Here is a 25,001-nt window from a genome sequence, read left to right on the forward strand (position 1 = left end):
TTATCTTTTAAAGCCAGCTTAACTAGGGGAGAGCATGTCATGATTTATGAGATGAATCATTCTGAACACATATTAATGACCAAATCACTGTGATTGCTACTTTCCACAATAATTAGTTATCACATCAAATCACTTTCATGTATTTCATGTATTTTGAAACTGGGTTTTTTGAAGCCATTGAATATAAAAGTGCCAAGCTTCTCTTGTTTAAATGTGATATAGGCAATAAATTAAAAACATCATAGGCAACACACAAAGAATCAGATATTTTCTACAGTTCATGTCTGAGATATTTTTTTTTTTCACACAAATAAAGCAAAAAACATTAACATTGTTCAGTGGGCTACATATTGATGTGATACCAATACCACAGTTGTTGTTGATAAAAAAAAAAAAAAAAACATCAGCACCACCTTCAGTAAGTAAATGTAAATGTATTCCATTATTAAAAATAACTGCATGCACATTTATTCTCTTTTTTGGATTCTATGAGGTGTGAAAACCTGTTCCACTGCTTGCCTTTCAATTTCTTTTTCTTTTTTAGAGCTATTATTGCTGAGCTAATTCCCAGATGAATAACTGATTTATTTCATTGTTCAGTAGCTACTCTTTATTCTTCAGCTGTTATTTTCTTTTTAAATGTATCGGTAAGCACCTCATTACTCTTTATACTTTACAAAACAACATCGTTTACTGCAAGCAGGTGACAAGTTAATGGAAAAGTCAGTCTAAGGAGCTGAGCTACCACACGTCCACAGAGAAGCCTCAGTGCACCTCGGTGTGGATTCTCCAAGTCTCTGGAAAACTACTGGAGGGATGGAACATTATTCTTCCAAAAGATATTCCCTCATTTGGTGTTTTTAAAGTGGCGTTGGAGAGCAGTGCCGCTCCAAAATCTTCCATAGTTCTTTCGGTTGGTTCTTGAGACACCTCATGCCCTTTGGTCAGTTTGGAGGAAACCACTCCTGTTAGGACGGAAATGTTTCATCATAGTGTAAAGGTGTTCTTTCAGAACAACTCTCTGTTCATTTTCAGTGAACCTTCACTGTAAGACCCAGAGTGACTGCAGGCGGAGTAAAGAAAGTGTAGAGAAAGCTAGGAAAAACATAGAAACAAGAGTCTTTATTCTGCTAAAATTCCACTTGTATTCCTTACCTATTGATAAAAACAACAAATTAGTTAGTTTGCTTAAAAATATTATCCCAACTTGCCCGATGAGGCTGTGATGGATGAAACTGTGGATGTCAACAAGACTGTGATTCAACAGATTTCAAAAAGTTCAGTGTTTTTATTGTAATTGGTTTTGATAAATCTTGCCTCTGATATATGCCCTATATTTAATAATAATTAAAAAGACCAATATTAACAATGAAACTAATAAAAAACTAAACTACAATAAAAACTTCTCATACAATAAAAACGAACTAAACAACAAAACAAAAGCTCAAAATGAAAAAGTCATATTATAAAATACAAAAGTATAACAATAAAAATAATATTAGTAATAGTAATAAAACCTATAATAGTGCTAACCTGTGATCTTCATTTCAGCGTCTGAAGAGGGGAATGCCAGAAAAACTCTGACTGGAGAGGAGAGAAGCAAAATGCCTCTCAAACAGCTTCAGGTACAAGAACCCCTCAATCCTGCTTTATAGATTTCTCTTTAAATTTGTCATCTTAGGCATCAGGTAGATTCAGAACATTTGTACTACGGAAGATCCGTTTACTTCCAATAAATTACATTTAAATTGGTTTTGAAAAAAATGTATACGTTATACATACAAACCGTATAATATCATTAAATTTAAAATGTAATGATAATAATAATAATAATAATAATAATAATAATAATAATAATAACATACTTCCGCGTCTGTTCTGTCACGTGACCGTGACATCCTTAAACATGGCGGCAAGCGGTGAACGTGCAGAGATCTCTGTGAGGAAGAGACGTGTTGGCAGTAAGAGAACAGAGACAAACTCCGCTGTTAGCGGTGGAGAAGATGGAAAACACTCCAGCAGCGACGCAGAGAAAGAGAAGCCGCTTCTGTCCTTACAGCCCGGGACTTACTGGCTCACTCGCATTGTGCTGCTGCGCTCCGTCGCCTTTATTTACTGTATGTTGACACTTACGGTCTGCAGTCAGTTAGTGTGTGTGTGTGTGTGTGTGTGTGGTAGTTTAGCTGTAGGGGTTTACTTTTTTATCATTAGCATGACAGTCACAGTTTAGTGCCACGGTATCTTAACGCATGCGCACTTTACTGTAAATAAAACTTGCAATTAGTGAACGTACCTACACGTGTGTTTGGCAGTTTTTTAACTACTGTTATTAATGCTCTGTTAGTTTCTGATAACCATTCATTTGAAACACAGGGATGGCGCAGTCAAGGAAATATACTGATCCCATGAATGTGAACGTCAGATGAGTGAATGAGGCAAGTTGTGTAAAGTGCTTTGAGTCTAGAAAAGCGCTATAAGAACCAGTCCATTTATCACGTGTTCTGATTTTACTGGTGCTTCTTGCAAAGAGCTGAGCTCACAACCACCACCAGCGTTTTACTCACATCATAAATGAGCCCCCACCTGAATAGCTCCTGTCAGGACAGCTGTGCCTCATGGAGAAGTTTGCTCTTTAATTTGAGAAAAATAAACTAATTGCATCTGTCTCACAAACTCATTTGTTTTTTAGTTGTGGCCTTCAGTGTTGCTTACAACCAGAACAAGCAGCTGATTGGTGAACATGGCTTGATGCCCTGTAAGAGCTACCTCAGAAGTGTCAAGCGCTATGTTGGGGGGAAGATCGGAATGGCCGCCATGGCGTACACCCCCTCCGTTCTCTGGTTCTTTGACTGGAGCGACATGGACGCCAACCTGGATGGCATCGCCCTGTTGGGGATGGCGCTGTCAGGGTTTGTCCTGGTGATGGGAATGGCCAACATGGTGATCATGCTCACACTGTGGGTGCTATACCACTCCCTGGTCAACGTAGGACAGCTGTGGTAAGTGTTGGTTAAATCATGCTTTCGCTCTCAATAAAACTGGATTAAAAATGTTTTAATGTAGAGCACCTAATCTTAAAGATTGATCAGATAACTTTTTACAGCCAGATTTGTAGAAATCTTCAAAAAACTTTATAGAAGATCTTAAGTTGTAGCCAAATTTAGTGAGTAGAGAAGCCCTGATTGGAACGTTCTGGGTTGATATTAATGTTTAAAACTATTAGATTTTGAAAAACCATTAATTTACTGCTCAGAATGTAAAATAAGTTTCGCATTCCTGCTACAGGGCTTTTAATGTGAAATTAACAGGAAGTGTTGTTAGAAAAATAAAATATAATATATCACTGGGAGCAGAATTTGAGTAGTCAAACGTGGCTACGTAGAGGGCTGTGCAAAAGTATCAAGCCGACACATTTCTTTACATTTTGATTCAGAATTCTCATTTTTCAGTGATTTCAAACTATATTTCTTCAGGCTTTTCAAAGGTCTCTAAGTATTTCTTTAAGTCCTATCAATCATTTAAGTATAATAAAACACCTAACTTGCATTTTTAAACTAATAACTGTGTGTGTGTGTGTGTGTGTGTGTGTTCGTGTGAGTGACTCAGAAAGAATATGTAGGTTCAGGCGACTTTTACGATGGAATATCTTTTTGCATATTAGTCACTACAAGATTTCAAGTGAATTCATTATTAAGTGTATGCTATTGCTATTGCATAGCATACACTTCAGTTATGATTGGATGTTTCCGTGTTTAAAAAGATAAAATTATGTGAACTATTAATGTTGTAGGTCCTAATTTGAAGCGCTCATGCCCGCGCTTATATTAGCATAAAGCATACATGCATTTAAAAACATTCCCTATAAGATGATCCCACAGTGATGGTTACCATAGTCAGCTGTCAACTTCTCTACTAGACAGCAACTGCATATTTCATTTCTTGTATTCATGTTGTGACTTATTTTTCCGCAAAGCATTTTGGCTGCCCAGCGTGTTTGATCTCTCCTGACACCAAACAGTCAGTTTCACAGCATTAACCTGCTTCCTTTTTCTCTTTCCAGGTACTCCTTTGGTAAGTGAACTTCCATAGAAGCTTCCTTTGTTTCGCCTCCAAAAAGAAGTGGATTTGAAGGAAAGCATTAATGTGAGACAGGTGTCTGTGTCATTTATATTTTCATAAAAGGTGAAACTGATTCTGTGAGATGTTTTAAACCTGTGTTGAGCAACACTTTTTAGAAAAATCGAGTTACGGGTCACAATTTGAAGAGGTGGATTTAAATAGTGCTAAAGATCATCAGTGTTTGATCCTTGTTCTTAAAAAAAGAAACAGAATTTTAGTGTGTATTATTGTTATTATTATTATTTAGAGTAAAAGTGTAGTTCATGCTGCTTTTTATTAATGTGTTTTTGGTTGAGTGGTTGTTCTTTGGTAATGCGAGGGCCTGATTGAGTCCTTATGTTTGTATTTAGCACATGTTCCTTAAACCAAAAGCACATCTATACTGACACATTGCGTTTATTTAGAAGCCTATGACTGTAAGGTGACTTGACATATTTGTAAAGATGAGCCAGTCTTATTACAAAATTCAGTAGATATCAAGATATGCTGCGAAAAAATCAACTACTTTGTTTGCAGCTTAGAGTGAAAACTTAGTATATTGTTTTTTAACGGGGTGAACCCAATAAACTGTCATGGCTATGATGGTAAAGATGGCGGCGGGGGAAGTATAAACATGAGGTTGCATGTAGAGCTTCGGCCCAGATAAGTGGTGAGGTCAGCGGCAGCGCCGTGATTGCCTAATGACACTTTGTAGTCAGAGACGCCAGGCCTGTGTCTGTGTCTGTGGTTGGGCTGTGGCTTCTATTACCCGAAAAAGAAAATTCCTTTTCTCTCATTCTGCTGCAACTTGGACTCATCATCACACTCTGGCTGACAGTGGAGCTGAAAGTCTGCAGATGAAGGTCCACTGTTCCCATATTAGTGCACTTAGCACTAATATTGGGTTGTTTATAGACATTTATAGACTATAACACTAGAATTTTAATAGGTGATTCCATTTTAAATATTTGTTTTTCTTCAGTGCTTGAAACAATTCCAATCCTAATGAGCATATGCAAACCTAAAAATGTAACGTTATATTTGCTAAACATAAGCACTATCATTGTGAGCATATTATACTGACACTGCCATTTAGCTTCCAGTAAAATGTCAAAGTATCTCTGGGAAAAAAGCTATTAGGTAGCCCGTAATAAGTGTCTTTGACCAGTCTGCTGGCGACCCATGTCGAAATACGGTTAGAGGTGGTTTCATTTTAGCAACATGACTTTTGCAAACTGAAATATTTTACACTTCAAATGATGCCTCATGTAGTCCTGAAATAAGGATTTAACCCCCGGTTGAATTCACAGTTTTAAACACAAAGAAATGAGCAGCTTAGGTCAGTGGTTGGTTTATTTCTGTAGTGAAAGACAAATTATCTACAAAACAATCAAGAATGAATCATTCTGCCACAGTTAGAAATTAATGGGAATTTCAGAGAGAGAAATAACTGGAACTCAAATTGACTACTTGGTAGAGTAGCCGTTGTCAAGCAGAGATCTTTGCTGACCTCGTCGAAATCCTCAAGGCTTTTAGGTTGTGGTTTGGAGATACAAAACTTCAGCTTTCTGTCTCATCTTTAGCGGGTGTCTTCTTGAGCTTTTGACTTTGAAGTATGTTTTGGATCATTGTTTTGTGGGAAGGCCCACCCACGATGCATTTTCAGTGTCCTGGCTGAGTGAAGGACATTCTTATCCAAGACTTTTCCATTTTTTTTCCTCAGTGTGATGCAGGGATTTTATAATATTGGCAGAAAAAGACCCCCAAAACATAATGTTTCCACTGCCATGTTTGAATGTTTTTAGGGTGGGAGTCAAAAATTATTTTCCCACAAAGTACAGGAAGTGGATTGATGCCATCACAAAATAAAAAATTATAGACTGAGTGCTCAAAATTATGAATTCAGCAGCAAATCAAACACTTATTTCTCTTACTGTACATGCATGACAGTCCTGTTATAAGCTTTTTCACATATGTATGGCAGATAGGCAAAAGATCCACACACTTAGCCATTAAATAGGTTTGCAGTGACCGCTTGGAGGTTCAGCAGCAAAAACCAATCACATAAAGCTGTGTTTTTGTTTCCCATCACTACTGATATTCACCCTGTTATGGCAATAAGTTGGGGTCACAATACATTAATCTGCTGGAAAATGTTACTCCCTATTTTGGCAAAATTTAGAGTTCCTCTCCAACTTTGACAAAGATGTGCTTCTTCAGTTACATCCTGACTTTGACTCCCAGAAACACAGTTAATGTGGCTTTATCAAGGACATTACCAGACAAACGTGTGCCATTCCTCTCATATTTATTGATATTGTTCCAAATCAGAAATTTGACGTCATGTTGTTTTCTTGGGGCGTGCATGTGTTACTTTGTTGACCTGAAGTGTAATGTTCCTGCACCATTAAAGCAGTATTAGCTCTTCTGTGCTATAACACACTGAGCCTGCGTTAAGTAAAGCAGGTCATTGATGATCTTCTGATTGTTTGTGCAGGTTGGGAGAGTCAGCTGTTGGAGACGGGCTTCCTGGCTATTTTCTTGTGTCCGGTGTGGACTCTGTCCCAGGTTCCCCACCGGTGCCCCCCGTCTCTCATCTGTATCTGGACCTTCAGATGGCTCATTGTTCGCATCATGCTGGGGGCTGTGAGTATAGCAGTTTATAAATACACAGAAGAGATGTCTGCAAATTTATAGATCATTTATTGCATGCCGTTAAAACAAGAATACAACTGCTTTGACAGTAAATTTTAGGAAGTAATTTCAAACAAATTCACAATAACTGAAAGATAAATGAGAAAGCTTACCTTTGTCTTCCATTTGTGTGCATATATCTTCTTCCCTGTTAAAGTTTCTAAATTAAAAGCCTGACATAAACGCATCTCAGTCATGTGAAGAAATGAAACCGTTTCTGAGCAGCGTGAATGTTTGTCATCGGATTTTAGACTGTTACTTTTGGGTTTTTGCTATTGAGCTCTGCCAGCAGCTGGTGATGCCAAAACAAATATACGGTCGACTAAACAATATGTCTCTTTGTTTGACAGTTTCCATGGTGAATTTTAGACCTCTGTCTGTGTTTTATCTGTCAATCACTGTGTTTTCCACAGATTCAGTGGCATTTTTTCAGTTACGACCACAAAGCGAGCTGAAACGCAGGGAGCCCCCTACTCAGCGCTTCACTGTAAAAGGCTTTCATGGCGTATTTCATTCTCTGATGTACAACGTCAGAATGAATGTTGAGTTTTGTTGCTAAGGGCTACCGTTATTTGAAAGCACCTCAGTTATGCTACAAAACGGTCACTACATAAGCAAAATGAAAGTGCTGTTATTTTTCAGAAGGCATAAGCAAACTTTAATCTTTTAAGAAAAGATTGAGAGAGTTTTTTTTGTTCTGCTCTTTGTGCCACCAAGATACACGTATCTTAACAACTGACTACTGACCAAGGAAACTACTAGAGATCATGGTTTCAAAGGGGAAAATTCAATGACTTTGGTTATTTCCAAATATTTCATTTATAGGCTGACATTTAGGCATTCAGGTAAAGTTTCCTGACAAGTATTAGATATGCAGATATTCAAAACACTTAGAGGAAATGTGATGATGATGATGATGATGATGTCTGGGGCTTAAATTTGTTCACTTTGTTGTTTATTGACTAAATACCTCCAAAATTGTGACTAAAAACTGAGAGTATATTATTTTTGTGTGCAAAAAAGAGAACTGCTATTACTAGTGGAATTATTTAGATTTTAATAATTATAAAATTTTATAATTTTAATCTCAAGTACTTATGACGAGTTGTTCTGTTGCAGTGTGCTGCACAGATATACTGCAGTTTTGATAAAATGCATCAGCTCTGCTTGCTTTCCTCAGTTAAATGAAACCAGCTGCTGCACGTTATTGTTCAGAGTACACAGTGTTAAGTGTATGGATTTATAGCAATGGATGATGTTCTGGGCTTTAGCTTTACAAAATATTAGATGAAATTATTATTGGACCTGATTAGTATCTAGTCAACTGATCACCCTCTGTCTAATTGGATTAGCTGATTAGATTTTGTTGATAATTTATTTTGTAATGTTGTTAAGAATGTCAGAACTTTAAGGTTAAGGTCCAAATAGCATTCACATGCTCCTTTTGTCAGGAAATCAAATCCAGATGATAAACAGTAAACAAAGGAACCACACTGACTGTATATTGTCTTACTTTGAAGCTCTGCTGCACATTTTCTACTATGATTATGAGATGAACTTTCCTATATTTTAATTTTTCATGTGAGACGTCCATCACGGGTTTGATGACCTTATAGTGGGAGAGCTTATGATGGTCCAAACTGAGGTCTGCTTAAACGTAACAAAGACTCAGCAACTTTTCAGCAGTGTTAATTGCAGTGCTGTTCCTCCCACAGTGTTTGATCCACCCTGGCTGTATCTATTTATCCATCTGAAAGCACTGTGGTTCAATGCTGTTCTTTGACTTGTATATTTGTGAGGATGACAAAGGTTAGCATGTACTTTTAAGGTCCCTGAAAATATAGGAGATGGGTTGGGTATGAGCCCATCATTTTTTATTTATTAATTTCTTTAAGCAATGAAATGTCCTACAATGTCGCACAAGTCATTTTTCCCAATAATAATTTCATACCACATGCTATTGCTGTAGCATCTAATATTTTTAATATATTAAAAAGGAAAGAATTGGACTATAAATGCATTAACCATATATTATTAATTTGGATGGGCTAATAAGATAACAGTTTAACTAAATGTAATTTTCCGCTTGTCAGCCTTTACCATTGAAATAAGTACATAAATCATTTTAACATCCTTGATAAAAATTTATACCCTGCTCTATTTAAACAAGCCTTACCTTAAGCATAAAAATCCAATTTAAAAGTATACATAAGTGCCTTTGTTTTCTTGCTTAACGTTGTTATATAAACCAGACTTTCCCTGCTAATCTTGATTAGAACCATCTCCACTGTACCTTCTGTAGTAAGTAATTACCTCATTAAAACAAGGGGAACTTCCAGCACACTTGCACACACAGAAATGCCCCAGCATTTTATAAAAATATCACATGACCATATTTTATGCTAAACAACAGTGTTGACATTAAAATGTTTAAAAAATGTTGTTGTAATTATTACACGTTTCCCCCTATTTGTTTCCTAATTAGCGTAGCTTAACATATTTAATACATCATGCACATTGAGGTGGCATGTTAAGCTGCTCGGATGCATTTCAATTTGTGCCCTAGCAGCTTGTGTGCAGCAGCAGTAGACTGTGAGGTTAATCAGGCAGAAAGCTACAAAATGTGAAGCTAATTAGATTTCAGAAGATCAAGTCGGCTCATTAACTATGAAGCTCTGTAAATACTTTAAATATAAAGTGTTTTCACAAAAGGGGATAAAAGCCTCATTTTAAATTCTGATTGATGTTCAGCCTTATAGACATTTAGTCCCTTCTATATCTTAAAGGTAAATTAGATAAGTGACCCTCAAATGAAGTCTCAGTGTTGTAAGATGTGATGCTTTTTCAGTACAGTGTTGGGTAGATACATTTTTGAGTATAAGCATGGTATGCTTACTTGATTAAACTTTTGTATGAGGACTAAATTTCTCATGTTACCAAGAATATTGACAACAAAGTCAAGTAATTGATAATAGATCCTTCATCTTAGCTTGCTAGCTGTTTCCTGATGGTTTAGTTGTAACTTTAAATTAAAATTGGTCTTGAAATGGCCTTCTAAGTTTGTTCATAGTAGAGTTTGATCATACTAATCACTGAGGGTATAACAACAGCCCCCCCAGTAAATTCCTGAGAGTTTAAAAGCGCCTCTTAATAGATGAAGGCAGTAAAAATACTGGTGTTGATATTTTTTTTTGTCAGAGAATCAATAAATTATTAAGTTCTACTGTTGCGTATAGTGATTGTAAATGCGTTGTATTATAAATTTTTTGCTTGATCAAACATTTCCATTAAACACAGCAGCTGTAGGAAATATTTTGCTAGGTGTGGTTTGTGGCTTAAATTGGCTTTATAGAGTTAACGGTGTGTAACGTGAGCTGAAATCACATTTAGACTTTGGTTCTTGTGTTGCTGACACGTTGATTCGCCCAGACTGTTGGTGCACATCTGGTCGACTGGGATGGATAGACCTTTATTGCCTGTTATAATAAATAGATGTGGGTAACAATGAGTTCAAGGTGTACAAGAGAAGCTGCTCATGATTCCTGGCTGAATGACATTTTGGCTGTAACTGAAGATATGTTTAAGTAGAAGTCCAAATTATTAATACTGAAAGACTGACGTGGATTAAGGCTTTCATACAGTCCAGCTATGAGTCAAATGTAACTCAGACCTAACTTAAGTGTGAATGAGAGCAGCAAGAATGAGCCAAAAGCAATATTGAGATTGTAAAAAAAAAAAAAAAAAAAACCCAAAAAAGATGAAAGACGCTAAAGAGCTGCTTGGTGCTAATAGGAATTGCACTGTAAGATAGTAATTCTCTGTTTATTCAATAACTGCTAGCGTCAGGTTTCTGACAGCAGTCATTGTATTCATTGCCAGCAAAACAATATTGATTATAGCAGCTTTAACTCTGAGTTCTGAATCATCATAGGTGATAACCCTAACTTTGTATCACAGAGGAAGGCAAACGTGTTTTCTGGGGACAAATGCCAACAGTTTTTGATTTTTCTTTGTTCCCTGAATTATAAGACTTGGGAGAACAATTCAATTAAAAAAAAAAAAAGAACAACTTTGCAAAAAAATTAAGGAAATTTGTATCTGGTTGACAATGTTTTTGCAGCACTGTTTCTTGGCTATAAGTCTTATACCCCTGTGTCTACATATTTTCCCTTTAAATGGAGCCACATTCATAGGGAAAATACATTTGTGGGCTGCAACCATGATACGTTTCTCTGTCAGTGCCAAACAGCTTATTCGGTTATTGAATCTTGTTTTGAGCTTCTGGTACTCCAGGTGCAGCTAATCGGGTGCCTGAATAATTGGCATCTGCTCCAAGGATGCCTTGTTTACCAGGATGCCACGTTTGATTGATCTGGAGAGGCCATAGGGCAACTTCAGGCTGGTGTTCCACAAAACAGAGTTGGAAAATTATTTGGAGTGAGTTCTAGTACCATCTCCAAATTGAAGTCGAGTTCTATATAACTGGGAATGTCAGAGACGGGCTTTATTCTTCTGGTGGTGTTGTCTCCCAAAGAGACCTGTCATCACTTAGGAACTGTAGGCAGTGTTCTTCAAATTTATAGTCAAACTTTGAAGGAAGATACGGCCGACGACTCTGCCCAAACAATCCACAAGAGATCACACACAATCCATCTCTGCTCTCACAGTCCTGCCAGGAGGCCTTCCATGACTGCCCTGCACCATCAGGCCCATTTGTGCTTGTGTCGACAACACGTGCACTGGAACATGTCTGCAGTCCTGACCTCAACCCCACTGAACACTTGTGGGATCACCTTGGGTGTGCTGTTCGTGCCAGAGTGACCAACACAACAGCACTGATCTCAAATGCTGGCTGAACAGTTGGATGGCATCCCACAGCAGTGTGTGACCAAGTAGAGGTGTCAGGCTGTTGTGGCTGTGTATGGCTCTTCCACATTCTACTTGTTAAACTGCCAGTATGTCTTCTTTCTTCAGACTTTAATCATCCTAAAAATGACACCAAACAAGAGTCAATAGGAGAATAAGCTGTTTGCCATTGGCAGGGAAGATCTGAACAACCCACATACTCGGCTCTCCTGCTCAATGCACAGATGCATTTTTCTTACAGGGGCACCGTTTCCAATGGTATACAATTTATTGCTAAAAAGCATAGTTACAACAAAATAATAGTTGATAAAACACAAATGTCCTTAGTTTTTGTGCTAAGTTTAGATATTATGATTGCCTAGGGTCTGGGTTAGAGTTTGGATTACAATCATGCTTGGGCTTTTAGTCAAGGATGCCTTAAACCTCCTAGAGTTAAGCCTTTAAGCTCATGACAATCAATGGACTGAAAATGTTTGATGATTCATTACCATTGTGTCATTGGCATATGTTGATGATATTACTATTTACTTTTGATAAGTGGCTTCCTGTTTGACTTCCAAGAAAGGCCTTCTTAGAGTAACAGTATGTTTTCATTCATGTTGGAAAAATGCCATGTCAAACAAAGCAATGTAACACCAGTACTGCTGTGGCATTAACACCACAGTTCCTCTTTTCTGTTTTTATAGTCAGATTTTCATTGTTTGAATCCAATGGATACATTTGTATCCAATTTTCTTTCTTAATAAAATTTTGAGCGGATCATAGTTGTGAAAGGTTGAATCTCTCTGGTGTTCTTTGCTGAGTTTACAGGTTCATATCCTTTCCCTAAGGCCTCTTGATACTGACGAGATATCTGTTTATGTCAGAGGTTTGTATGTTGGGTAGTAATTGATGACATTTCAGAATCTCATGACTGAATTGAATTATCAACAACATCTTTGGCTTCATCACCTCAACAGCCAGCAGCCAAGTTTGTAATCAGAAAGAAATGTCCTGGTTTTTGTAAATCTGGTTAGAGGTTAGCAGGCGACTTATTCCAAATTCCACGTCGACCACATGACAGGCTGATGTGTCAATATTGACACTTGGGTCCTGGATAGTGTCCTGTTTGCTTAATTCAGTTGGTGGAAAACAAGCCCTGACATTGCATTTCTCTGCATTTTGGGCTTAGTTTGAATCATTTTTTTTGTTTTTTCTTATTTTATTAAGGGAAAATCCTCAGTGAGGGACTATGGTTAACTTTTTATTACAGTCATAATCTGCATCATCAATTTAGAAATACCATGGACTTCTAACAACAGACTTGTGATTCAGTAGCATGACAATTTCTTTTGGCCAAAAACACTCGTAGAGCTCCATAGGCTTTCCCCCCCCCTGTATTCGTCAGCATACTTATTTTTTTTTTTAGCACTGACTCTGTTTATAACTGAATCTTCTGAGGGCTTCTTCTCAATTTGAGGCATTAGCACAACAGGGCTGCACAACTGTGAGCTGCTATTGAGTAGAGAAGGTCAGAAAAGCTAATGATGTTTTCAGACGACAAGCAAATTAGATTTGTTGTGTCAGATTTGATCTTTGGTGGTGGATCCCCACTTTGTATTGTGTCTCTTGTTGTGCTTAAAGTGTGTCAGCCACTGAGGGGCTTAAGTATCTTGTCACTTCTTAGATATGGCTACATGCTATCCTGTTTGTTAGAGTGTAGCATGTTAATGAATTTCTTCTCCATAAAGCATTTGGTTTATTTAGGCTCTGAACATACACTGGATGAGTATGATTTTAGTGATGCCTTAAATTTTCCACTGTAAGATTCATATTTTTGTTCTTTTGGTTGAGATTTTAAAGCATTGGTATTATCATGGTGCCCTGATAATAGACTGAAAGATTGATAAAACTGCAGTGAATGTCTTCGTTTTGAAGCCTCAGCTTTATTTATTGCTGTCGCCATTGTGGATTTTTGGAACCAAAAAAATTACTATATTAACAACCCCAATTGTAACATGTGAATAGAAAACCGTCTCAGAAACCCAAATTTAATTCCCAGTGGAACATTAAGGAAATAGTCATTTTGAATTTAATGGCAGCAGCAAGTTAAACTTGGCGTTTAGGTCAAAGGCTGAGCCAATGCCCAGTTTTACAGAGCCACTAGCATGTTTTATACACATTACATATATATGAATATGTAAATTTGATGTTATTATTTATTATAACTCTCCAACGGCGTTATTATTAACTGGTTCATGTTGAACCATTTCCTTTTGAGACAGATTTTTAGTTGTCATGTGCTGACATCCATTAAGTCCAGCTAAACACAGAAGTGCTTGCTGCTGTGAAGTTTGAAGTATACTGAGGTTGATGTAGCACAAGTTTTATGGTTTTTCTTTTCAGGGTCTTATAAAAATCAGAGGCGACAAATGCTGGAGAGACCTCACCTGCATGGACTATCACTATGAGGTGCGTATGTTGCATTTAATGTACTCCCTGCATGTCCAGCTTCCTGGTTCTCAGTGTTCTGTTGTTGTAAATGCACAGTGCAGCCTCAAGGCCCTTTGACATTTGACACGGCGTGCGCTGCACTCACCCTAACTAGAGTGAAGGACCCAAAAATTGCAGCTGCTCTACGTGTACTACATGCGCCTGCTTCTTGTCACTTCCAAACATGTATCTCTCTGACTTTATATCCTCTAGAGAGTTTGTGACGTATTATGTTCAAATGTTTAATAAAAAGATGTATCGCTTATTCATAAAGACTTAATCTTTGTAACTATCCCGATTAGTGAAGAGTGTGTCGTTTACACAAGACGTCTTTGCCCCCGAGGTCCTCAGAGCCATTGGAAAGGCTTTGGAAGTCCCTGTATATGCATATGAATGTTTTCCTTCATCGTGTGGCTGAACTTAGCGCAGCATGCTTCGTTTCTATTGGCTGTGTGAAGGTACGTCACAGCAGAATGCGCGCAAACAAAAGACACGAATGGGTTTCAAAGGGCCTTCAATCCTCACAGGTTGGGCCGGGAGCTGTTCACACTTGTTTCCTTCACACTAGAACCCCTTGGTGGTTCTAGGAAGTTTGTTAAACATGTTCTGTGCAGAACACAGATTAAAATCCCACGTTTGCTTGCGTTCTGAGTACAGTGCAGGAGCCGCTGCAGTAACGACCTCCTACAACCAAAGATTTCACCTAAGCTATCATATTACAAGTGTCCAGCAAAACCAGAGTCGCTTTTAAATTTCCCAAAAGCCCGTTTTCTTCAGCAGTCTGAACGTCTCAGTCTGATTGATATATAAAAACAGTGAACCTTGGCTTCGTCTCCTGGATGATGACAAAGCTGCAACAAACTCACATCAGGCTAACCACAGCAGGGCAGCACATTACAGAAACCGCTGTTGTGGGATTCAATAAATCAAACTCTTACACTGAGTGTGAGGTTGTGCAAATCCAGTGTTTGTTTTTCCCTCGGTGGGACACTCGACCGCTCTAACCAGCACTGCTCGATGTTAGCGGGCCACAGAGGGAGGAGGACCTTCTTCTGTCTTCTGTAATTAACATAGACAGGAATATTCTGGCTCCTATGAGACGGGATACATCAAGAATACTTCATAGATATTCACCCAGCCGAAAATACAATAGGAAGGGAGGTTAGGTTGTAACACACAGGCTTCCATGGAGTTGATAGCTAGTGATGTGTAGGATTATAATGTGGAAGTATAAAGCGCTTACATTTTTATCCTTTCTAATTATGGCTTTTCCTTCTTTCTTTCTTTGACTCTTCCTTATAAAATTTTCCTAGATTTTCCCACAGTTTTAGCATTCATTGCCATACAGGGCAGCAGAGTTTGTGAGGCCAAATATTTTCCACTGTACAAATTTCACAATTTCATGTGTATTGAAAATGTTGAACTGTCTTAACCTCAACTAAATTGATCAAATGTCCTGTACATTGAAAAAACAACATCAGTTAATTCTCCCCATGTTCAGTGTATGAAATAATTATACTCTCTGTTCATATGTCATGTGATTACCATTACATCATAAAGAAAACTCCCCTAAATGACCTTGTTGTTACCAGAAAGATGGGTTGTTGTTTTTTTCCCTCTTCCTTTTGATACCTTCATTTAAACTTGTACAATGTAAAAATAGTTAAAGTTAAACTGATCTGTTGGTTAAACTGTTGATTTTCAGTGTGCTCAGTAGTATTAGGGGCACACAGCTGTTACAGCTAGAACAATGAGAGCCAGATGTTGACCAATTTGAGCAATCGAAGGTAGATGATGTTTAAAATCTCTGAACTGTTAAATTCAAAGTGAAATTCTGCTTTGCTAAGTTCAGTACACACAAACAATAGACACAAGCTTTAAACAGCTCCAGGTTTAATTAGTCTGGTGTGACCAGTAGCTTATTTTAAACTGAGGCTAGCATTAGCTCCACTGACAGTAGCCACTGTGATGTCAGCTGTTGGTTTTGGAGCGCTTATTCTGAAGCTTCAGTCTGACTGCTTTGGTTGTCGCCGATATCGGGCTGAAAGGGTCCCCCTAACTCCAGCTGCATGGATTATAAAAAGCTTTTTTTTTTTTTTAAATTGCGATGAAGGGTGAAAACAACTTTTATAATGACTGTGAGTGTATAGGGGTCAATCTGCCTCTAGTAACGCTCAGGAGAGACTGGTACTGGCGAGTGGGTGCCAGTACCAGTCTCAGGAGAGACTGGTACTGGCACTTGCTGATTTGTTAGTTCAGGTAAGTGATGAAGTCAAACATCTCACATCCAATTGGCGTGTCTCGTATGCAGCACACTGCTGAAACTGCTTCAGCCTGCTCACACTTTCATTTCAGCTGGAAGCTCCTTTGCAGCCCACTTGACATGACTTGCTGTCATTGAAGTCTGGTCTCTTCTGCGATGGCGGTTGTGCTGCTGCTCTCTCATCAGGTTTTGAAACATATCTATATAAACTATACCAATTAGAAATGACCACAAGTGGAAATGGCCGTCTTATTTTAACTGTAATGATGCATGACAGCGCTGGTTCAGTTCTCAGAGCTTGTGACTGTTGTGTAGCTGTATGTAGCTTTGTTTGTAGCCTCAGCTACTGTGCTCACTGTATCTTGCTTGAATTATTAAATAAACTATAGATGCCTGCGGAGGCAATTCTTTAGCTACATGACAGTTATTTAAGGTTAGTGTACCAGAAAATGAGTTTGTAGGATGATTTGTCAGGTATAATGTGGAGCTTATTCCACGCTGGGTCACTTTCCCTTTCCTGGTCCAATTTCAACAGTTAGCAGCCTACGCCGTAATGTAGACACACACGCACGCACACAGGACCGGAAGCCAGTGGTGCCAGGTGAACCTTATTAACCCCTCGGACACAGTGCTCCCTTTCAGATGAGCAGAGGAGCTGCAGATCTCCTCCTGTCCTGACTCTCTGGGGGCTGTGTAGCTGTGTTTCAGCATAGTTGCTGTTTTGTTTGCCTCTGTATGTTTGTTGTAATAATGCTGGTTTCCAAGTCCTGTGGGGTTGTTTGGCTGTCTGAGGTCGCAGGCCCCTTGCCCTTGGTCTTCCAGGGGTGTTTCAGTAAGCTGCAAGTTTAATAACCCCAATTTTCTGCAACATAAAAACAATAAAGGTTTGGGTTAGGATGCCAACTGTCTTGTTTTCATTTTTCCTACGCCTATTCCTGTGCTATATTTATTTTTCACTCCCTGTAGCAGTTTGCATATTCAGCTTTTACATAGCAACCAGCTCATGCACGCATAATTTACCAGTCTGTATGAATCCTCTGGGGTTTTTTTTTTGGGGGGGGGTGCATAGGTGTGGTTGCTGTTATTTAAATAGGTTTCCATCTTTATTTAGACATGGAAATGTTTCCCTCAAGGTGTGACACTATAAATTAATTTTCATCCCATCTCAGACAGTTATTGCCAACGTAAATCTGAAAAACTTCCATCTTAAGCTGTGAGCAGACGGTGTTTGGAAAATGTTTGCAGATCAGAAAAACTTTGCAGAACTTCAGGGAGGAATCCATTCATTAAAGATGAGATGTTACCGTGGCACTTGTCACCTTGACCTTGAGTTTTTTCTCTGTGCAGACCCAACCAGTTCCCAATCCCATGTCCTACTACATTCACCGCTCTCCGTGGTGGTTCCATCGCTTTGAGACCTTGTCGAACCACTTTGTCGAACTCATCGTCCCGTTCTTCACTTTCCTCGGCAGGCGGCTGTGTATGGTTAATGGAGCAATCCAGATCCTTTTCCAGGTAATTTACACTGTTCACAAGCCACAGAGAGCAATGAGAGCAAAGGCTGAATGATGATTGATGTTTATGGCAACTGAGATAACGATCTTAACGGTGGTGCCAAGGTAGTAATGATTAAGAGGGGAGAAGTCAAACAATAATGAAATATAAATGCACCTACTGATGTGATGTTGTTGGCTCTGTTTTGGAAACACTGTTCCTGTTCAGTGTTTGCACACACACAGGTTTAACCAAGGCGGGCTGCTCAGATAGATTTTATGTCATTTTATTTTTCATTCCTTGAAAGTCCCCTTACTCTTTGAACTATGAGTTAATGGCTTTAATGTTGGGATGTTTAATTGCATTTAGCTATGTTATCCATTACTGTACACTTAAACTGAATCTGTGCCTCATGTATAGCCTGTGGTAGGCTCCCTGGTAGCCTACACGAGGTGAACACGAAAAACAAAGTAGGATTTTGAGGTATTGGTGCTGCCCTTCATTTTGTTAGAGCTCATTGGGTCGTTCATTTCTTTAAAAAAAAACATGTTTTCCAGCTTTTTAATTGGTGCTGAAACACTGCTGCATCATCTCTCCTCACTGTGCCTTCTCTCTGTCCCATTATTTTGGGCTGCAGGTGGTTTTGATAGTGAGCGGGAACCTTAGCTTTCTGAACTGGCTCACCATCGTTCCCAGTTTGGCCTGCTTTGACGATGCATCGCTGGGCTTCTTGTTTCGCTCTGGGGCTGGAGCCAAGAAAGCAGTGCTGGAGATACAGAGTGAGGATGTAGCTGGACGCACCCCAGCACCTACCAAAGGTATGCACATCCCAAACTGTGCAAACGCAGGATATTGTTGTCTACTTATGAATTTGAAATGTTGGTATTCAGCAGTACAGACTGACAAGGCTGCATAGCATCTGGTTGTGCTAGAGAAGGAATTATGGGAATAAAAAGGATTAGCACTTGGAGAGCTGAGTAGCTGGGAAAAGAATGACATCAAGTTTGTTGGAATTTAAAGTAACGCCACTTACATTTTTACAATACAGACTGCTGAAACTGGTAAAAGTGTGAGAGTGGCCCCACTCTAATTGGTCCCACTGGACCTATTAGTGTCTTTGCTTCACTGTAGCATAGTAAATATGAAATAACCTGGTACCTGGAGTGTGGGCCTATTTGAATCATTTGAGCAGAGCCAGAAAGTTGGTCCTGGTGAGAAATGATTGTGGGTAGCCTGATGTGTTTAACATGTGTTGGGCCAGGCAGAAAGGTAGGAAGGAACTGATGCAGACTTAGCAAATGTTTGCCAGTACCAGCTACCCCGGCACACATCGTCCACACCTTTTTTACTAAGAAATTGATTCACTGATCACAAACACATGCAAACACGCCGACTCACTCGTTAATGCCAACCTCCACTGCTCCAGGCCAGACACTAATAAATGTGTCACCTTGATTTAAGGTGCAGTTTTCCTCGGCTTCAGGTACAGGTTTGGGGTGAATACACGTTTTTTTTGGCTAAACGGGAGCGACAACATGCATGTGCAGTTTCATATTTAGCTGAAATGGAGCAGATGACAGAGAAAGCAGTGGGCTCTATCCAGTGACAGAACATTAAGATGCATTTAGAAGTTGTTTTTGTGTGTGTGTGTGTGTGTGTGTGTGTCTGTGTCAGGTATGTTGATTCGTCAGGTGGTTAACATATCTTTGGGCATTCTGATTGGCTGCCTGAGCATCCCTGTGGTGACGAACCTGCTGAGTTCCAGGCAGGTGATGAACACATCCTTTGACCCGCTGCGCATTGTCAACACGTACGGAGCGTTTGGCAGGTACAGCGAGAGGAAACGCATATATTAGCAGACATATTGCAAATTAAGATTTTTGCATACTAAAGAAATTAGTGAAATTTAAAAAATGTGATCCTTTATTCGTTTTATTTAATGTTTCCTCTCCTTCTGTTCAGCATCACTAAGGAACGTACTGAGGTGATTTTCCAGGGCACTCTGAGCCCAGATCCCAAGGACCCTGAAGCATTGTGGGAGGAGTACCAGTTCATGTGCAAGCCGGGGGACGTGTACCGGCGGCCGTGCCTCCTCTCGCCGTACCACTATCGACTGGACTGGCTCATGTGGTTCGCTGCCTTCCAGGTGAAACCTCACTACAGCATTTTTTTTATTTATCATCCTAATGTTGATAAAGAGTTTCAATGTATTAATATTATTGTTGCTGTTATGGCTGTTTATATCTAAATGTAATCAATGTGGAAAAGCTTTAGTACCCCATTTCCAACACTGGGGGGCAGTGTTTCCACGATAGTGCTGCACGCTTGTTTTAAATCAAGCCAGAACTGTCGTGTTTGCCCTTCAGGCTTCATTTGTGTGTCTCTGTCTCCCTGTATCTGCTCATTATTTCCCTTTTTCTCTCTCACAAACACACATTAAATTCCCTTGCCTCCTCTTTCTCACTTATTTGATTCCCAGTGTGACTCGTTAAAATTCTCCTCTCTCCTGATTTCTGTCTCTTCCTCGTCCTCTCTTCTTTCCGTCTCCTTCTCCTGTGTTTATTTCAGTTTCTAACACATTGTCTCCATCTGTTCGATCAGACCTACGAGCAGAGCGAGTGGGTGATCCACATAGCAGGACGCCTGCTGTCCAACGACAGCACAGTCCTCTCACTTCTCGACCACAACCCGTTCCAAGGCAGAGACTCACCCAGGTAAACGCACACAGTCTACACCAGCCTCACCAAAACACTCCCGTTAAGTTTGGGAAAGTCCTCAGAAAGCTACAGCTAAACTTAGACGCTGGTAAAAGAAAAGGGATAAGTCCAAAACCACACTCATTCACACAGCTGTGAGCCACCACAATGGCTCTGTGGAGCTGATTGCTGAGTGGAGTCGCTTCAGTAGCGCTTCACAGGAAGAAGAGAGCAACTCACACGCACACAACCTTTAGAGACGTAACACAACCATCAAGGAAAAGTGTGTATTATGTGTACAATGTTCACCTGCACTGGTCTCTATCATCACCAAACCATTTTTAGCCAGCAGTGGAAGGATAGGCACATAACTAGCTAGTTGAGGCATGCTAAGTAACTAGCTAACCGGGCAGATCTTTTTCAGGCAGTGGAATCGTCTAATAACAAACACTACATTGTTCCTCAGTGTTTTAACGTGCATGAACACCAGCGGCACAACATGCTGGTATGACCATCATGGTCCAACCCATACTGTATATAAAAGATGGACAACACGCACTTTGTCGTTACACAGTGATTAGTTAAGTTCTGTTGTTGCAGCTGAAACTTTTTTCTGTCGTTCTTAAATCATTTGTAATGTTTTTTGGTGATTTGTGTTGTGTGTTGTACAACAAGTTCTTTGGTCAGTGTCTGTTGTTTTTAAATGTGCTATATAAATAAACTGGACTATTTTCAATGTCACCATCTCGGTGTTTTAAAAGCAGATGTGAGGATTGACAGGAGGACTGCTCATTGACTTGTGATTGATAACACAGGTCTGCAAAAAAGCTTTTTCAGCTGCATGGAATATTTTTGGTAAATTTTATGTTTTTTTTAGGGTGCTGAATCCAAAAATGATCTCAATTTCCCTCCATCACATACATTTTTTTTTTTTTTTGCAAAACGTGAGTTTATCTTAAAAAAAAAAGCGATGAAAAAAATCAATATTTCAGTATTGTTTTCTAAGATTCCTTACCTTTTGCTCTGAGCAAAACAAACCTAACAAACTCACTGTTGTTGGTAGACACAGTATTATAAGCCCTGAAGAATGTATGCTGACGATAAAAATCATTACTTCATGTGAACGCAGTTTTGGGCTCTTCTTCCTTGCAGGTGGGTTCGGGGAGAACATTTCAGGTACAAGTTCAGCCAGCCAGGCAGTGCCAGCGCAGCACAGGGCAAGTGGTGGCTGAGGAAAAGCATCGGAGCTTACTTCCCTCCTGTGAACCTGGAAGGACTCAGGGGCTACTTCCAATCCAGGAACTGGCCCCATCCGCATTTACAGCAGAACAGAAAGTAAAGCCGTGAGCTCTGAAAGTCACGGTGAAGAAGGGTGGGATTCGATTTCATGAAGAACTTTTTCATTGATATCGAGCATCCACACATTTATTCCCACATGATGTGAGGGTTTTTGTAAAGCTTTCAATTAAAGGTGGGAAGTTGCCCGCCTTTGTATATCTGAATGAGTGCAGTTTCTATATTAAAAGGGATCTACACATATGTAATGATCAGCTTCCCTGCTTTTTCTTGTGTGTTTGGTTCATGCAGAGAGATGTCCCACCGTATTTGTGTCTGTTCCGACAGTCTTTTAGATAGTTTGGTCATTTGTGTCACTACAGATGTACTCATACGAGACACATGTTATGCAGATGATTCACAGATCTACCTCCCACTGAAACGCAAATCTGTGAACCCTCTGAAGAGTGTTCGATTGTCTGGAAGATGTTAAGATATGGATGACTTTAAATTTTCTCAATCTAAATGAACAGAAACCTGAGATCATTGTCTTCGGCCCTAGTGACCATTACGACCTCGGCCCCTTAGAAAATTATAAAAAACCGTTTGCGAGGAATTTAGGTGTGATTTTTGATTGTAATTAAACATTCAATAAACAGATAAATAATGTGATCAAGACCAGCTTCTTTCACCTTCGCTTACTTGCAAAGGCGAAGCCATTTCTCTGCTTCAGAGACTTTGTGAAAGCAATCCATGCCTTTATTTCATCTCGCCTCGACTTCTGCAACAGCCTTTACTCTGGTGTTACTTCGTCATCTATTGTCCGGCTAAAGCTGGTTCAAAATGCTGCGGCAAGGCTTTTGACTGGCAAGTGGAAGAGAGAGCACATATCCCCTACACTCGTCTCGCTGCACTGGCTGCCAGTAAGGTTTCGAATTGATTTTAAGATCTTGACACTTGTTTTTAAAACATTGCATGGACTAGCTCCTATATATATCTTTCTGATCTTTTAAATTGGTATACTCCGGCAAGATCTTTGAGGTCTGTGGCCCAAATGCTTCTGGTTGTCCCAGGTCTAGATTAAAACAGGAGATTGGGTATTTTGCTGTGACTGCTGCTTAACTGTGGAATAAACTTCCTTTACATATCAGGACCTGCAACACTGGATACTTTTAAAACTCGTTTAACCTCTTAGGACCTGGCGTCCACATCACATACAAAGTTTTTCTCTACAAGGGCCTGATATCCACTTACGAGGACATTATACTGCAACTGTTCTATTGAAATTTAAAGCGAATGTCCTCATGTGTGGATCTAATTTTTCTCAGAAACAAAAATCAGGTAAAAAAAAAATCAATAAAAAAAAATCTGGTAATTCTTTATTTTTAAATTCATCAGGTCCCAATCAGCTCAAATATCAAAGAGAAATTTCAAATGCATGCCATGAAAGAGTTCGGGTCTCAGGAGGTTAAAGACCCATTTTTTTACTCTTTGGCTTTTAATTCTGTACGAGTCTGTCATTATTTTATTATTATTTTCTTATCTTTTATTTTACTTTCCTTTTTAATTTGATCTGATTATTTTATTGTACAGGTCAACAGTTGTTGTTTTTAAAAGTGCTATATAAATAAATTGATTTGATGGTTGCCTTGTACCAACCATGACTGCAACCCCTCCACTGTGTATTCAAACTGTGCTGAAGGGTCCCGGAGCAAGTAAGCATCACTTTCACAGTTAGCGATCACACTACTTATATTGCTCGAGCCAGCTGATCTGTACACAGCAGTTACTATGAAATAAGCTAGAATACTTCCACTGGGTACAGTTCACCAGATCATGTGAGTCTGCTTTTGGTAGCTTGTTTACAGTTAAAACAGTGTCAGCTAAAACTGAACTTGGGCAGGTGTAAAACAGCTTGTGTGCTCATCCAAGAAATCAGCCGTGTCATTTCATTCTGTGATGTAAAAGCTACCAGTAACTTTTACACGCTTTTACTGACCTGGTAGCCTGCCTGCCCCTGGGTGGGTCCGGGATGGGCGTGAGGTTCTGGGGGCGCTCCGTCTCTGGGCTGGGGCCCTGGCCGGGCCTCGGGGCCTTGGGTCCTGGTTTGTGTGTTGCCGGGGTTGTGGGCAGGTGGGTGCATGGGGGCCCATCCCTGACGCAGGGTGCCGCCGGTGCGGCGAGCCGCCTGGGGGGCTCTTCAACTGGTGGGGGAGATTGTCACACCTTGCAGGAGCTTTCCTCTTCTCAGGAACTCTCTGCAGGAGGGGGAGATGCAGGAGAGGTGGAGGAAGATCTCAGCCTGGGCGTCTATTGTCTCATGTAGTCTGGAAGATGAATGGATGGTGGGGTGGGTGCAGTTTTCTCTGTGGTGGGGTTGGGTGGACTGTCCCGGGCTCTGTGGGGCCGGGGGGCGCTGCTGCGCTGGGCCGGTCTGGATGGGCCTGGGCCCCCTTTCCCTGGCGGGTCGCGGAGTATGGGAGTGCCTACTGGGGTCAGCGGGGGAGCTGGCCCCAGGGAGGGGTCACCTGCCCCTCCCTTCCTTCCCTCCCCATCTCCAGCTGCCTCCCTCTTCCCGCTCCACCACAACCACCCACACATGCAGGGCCTTGGAGTAGGGGTATGTCACCAGGGTGCAGAGGAGGCTACCCCCCCCTCTGTCCCCTTCTGGCTGCCTCTGCCTCAATTTTATCCCACAACTTAGACATTCACATTACTCACACTCTCATTACACATACATATAGGATCTTGGGGGTGGGCACGATACACGGAGTCCAAATTACCATCAGGGTGTACACTTCACCCCTGGCGTCGTTGCCCACCTCTCAATGTTAAATACACGTAGACATTGAGGGCTAGCAGGAGGGACCATGCGCTTACCTGCTGCTCTCTGGCAGGTAGCTCCAAGCCCTCCTGGGTTTTAATTGCACCTTAGAACACACATGCATCAACACTACAATGAGCGGGTGGAGGGAGGTTTGGAGTCTTCTCTCACCCCCGTTCTCTGCGGCCTGCTGGAGCGGGAGGGCTAGGAGAAGGAGTTGGCCGTCCGACTGCGGTCTGGAGTGTGGGGCCTCCCTGCTGCTGCGGAGTCGGGGCGGTCTGCCTCTCCCCACCGCAGGGAAAAGGGTAACACCACCTGG

The 25,001-nt window shown here is 40.3% G+C and overlaps 1 protein-coding gene across 1 annotated transcript; it reads left to right on the forward strand.

The window, feature by feature from the left end:
* The first annotated feature begins 1,891 nt into the window (after positions 1 to 1,891).
* On the forward strand, positions 1,892 to 23,512 carry lmf1 (lipase maturation factor 1). Its single transcript, XM_085465554.1, has 11 exons — positions 1,892 to 2,117; positions 2,690 to 2,999; positions 4,061 to 4,071; positions 6,596 to 6,744; positions 14,044 to 14,109; positions 17,741 to 17,908; positions 18,525 to 18,705; positions 19,562 to 19,715; positions 19,850 to 20,033; positions 20,489 to 20,601; positions 21,736 to 23,512. The coding sequence occupies exons 1-11, from the start codon at positions 1,907 to 1,909 to the stop codon at positions 21,920 to 21,922; spliced, it is 1,734 nt and encodes a 577-aa protein (XP_085321680.1). The 5' UTR covers positions 1,892 to 1,906; the 3' UTR covers positions 21,923 to 23,512.
* Positions 23,513 to 25,001: the final 1,489 nt, after the last annotated feature.

The sequence above is a fragment of the Copadichromis virginalis genome, linkage group LG8 (assembly GCF_057382275.1).
Source record: "Copadichromis virginalis isolate Kocher_CV1m ecotype Utaka linkage group LG8, C_Virginalis_male_GT1.1, whole genome shotgun sequence".
NCBI lineage: Eukaryota > Metazoa > Chordata > Actinopteri > Cichliformes > Cichlidae > Copadichromis > Copadichromis virginalis.

Bases quoted from the DNA above. Each gene is read 5' to 3' on its own strand.
- lmf1 (XM_085465554.1), top strand. From the start codon at position 1,907: ATGGCGGCAAGCGGTGAACGTGCAGAGATCTCTGTGAGGAAGAGACGT. The intron at 6,745-14,043 runs GTGAGTATAGCA...TTTTCTTTTCAG, and splicing joins TTCGCATCATGCTGGGGGCT to GGTCTTATAAAAATCAGAGG. The intron at 19,716-19,849 runs GTACAGCGAGAG...CCTTCTGTTCAG, and splicing joins ACGTACGGAGCGTTTGGCAG to CATCACTAAGGAACGTACTG.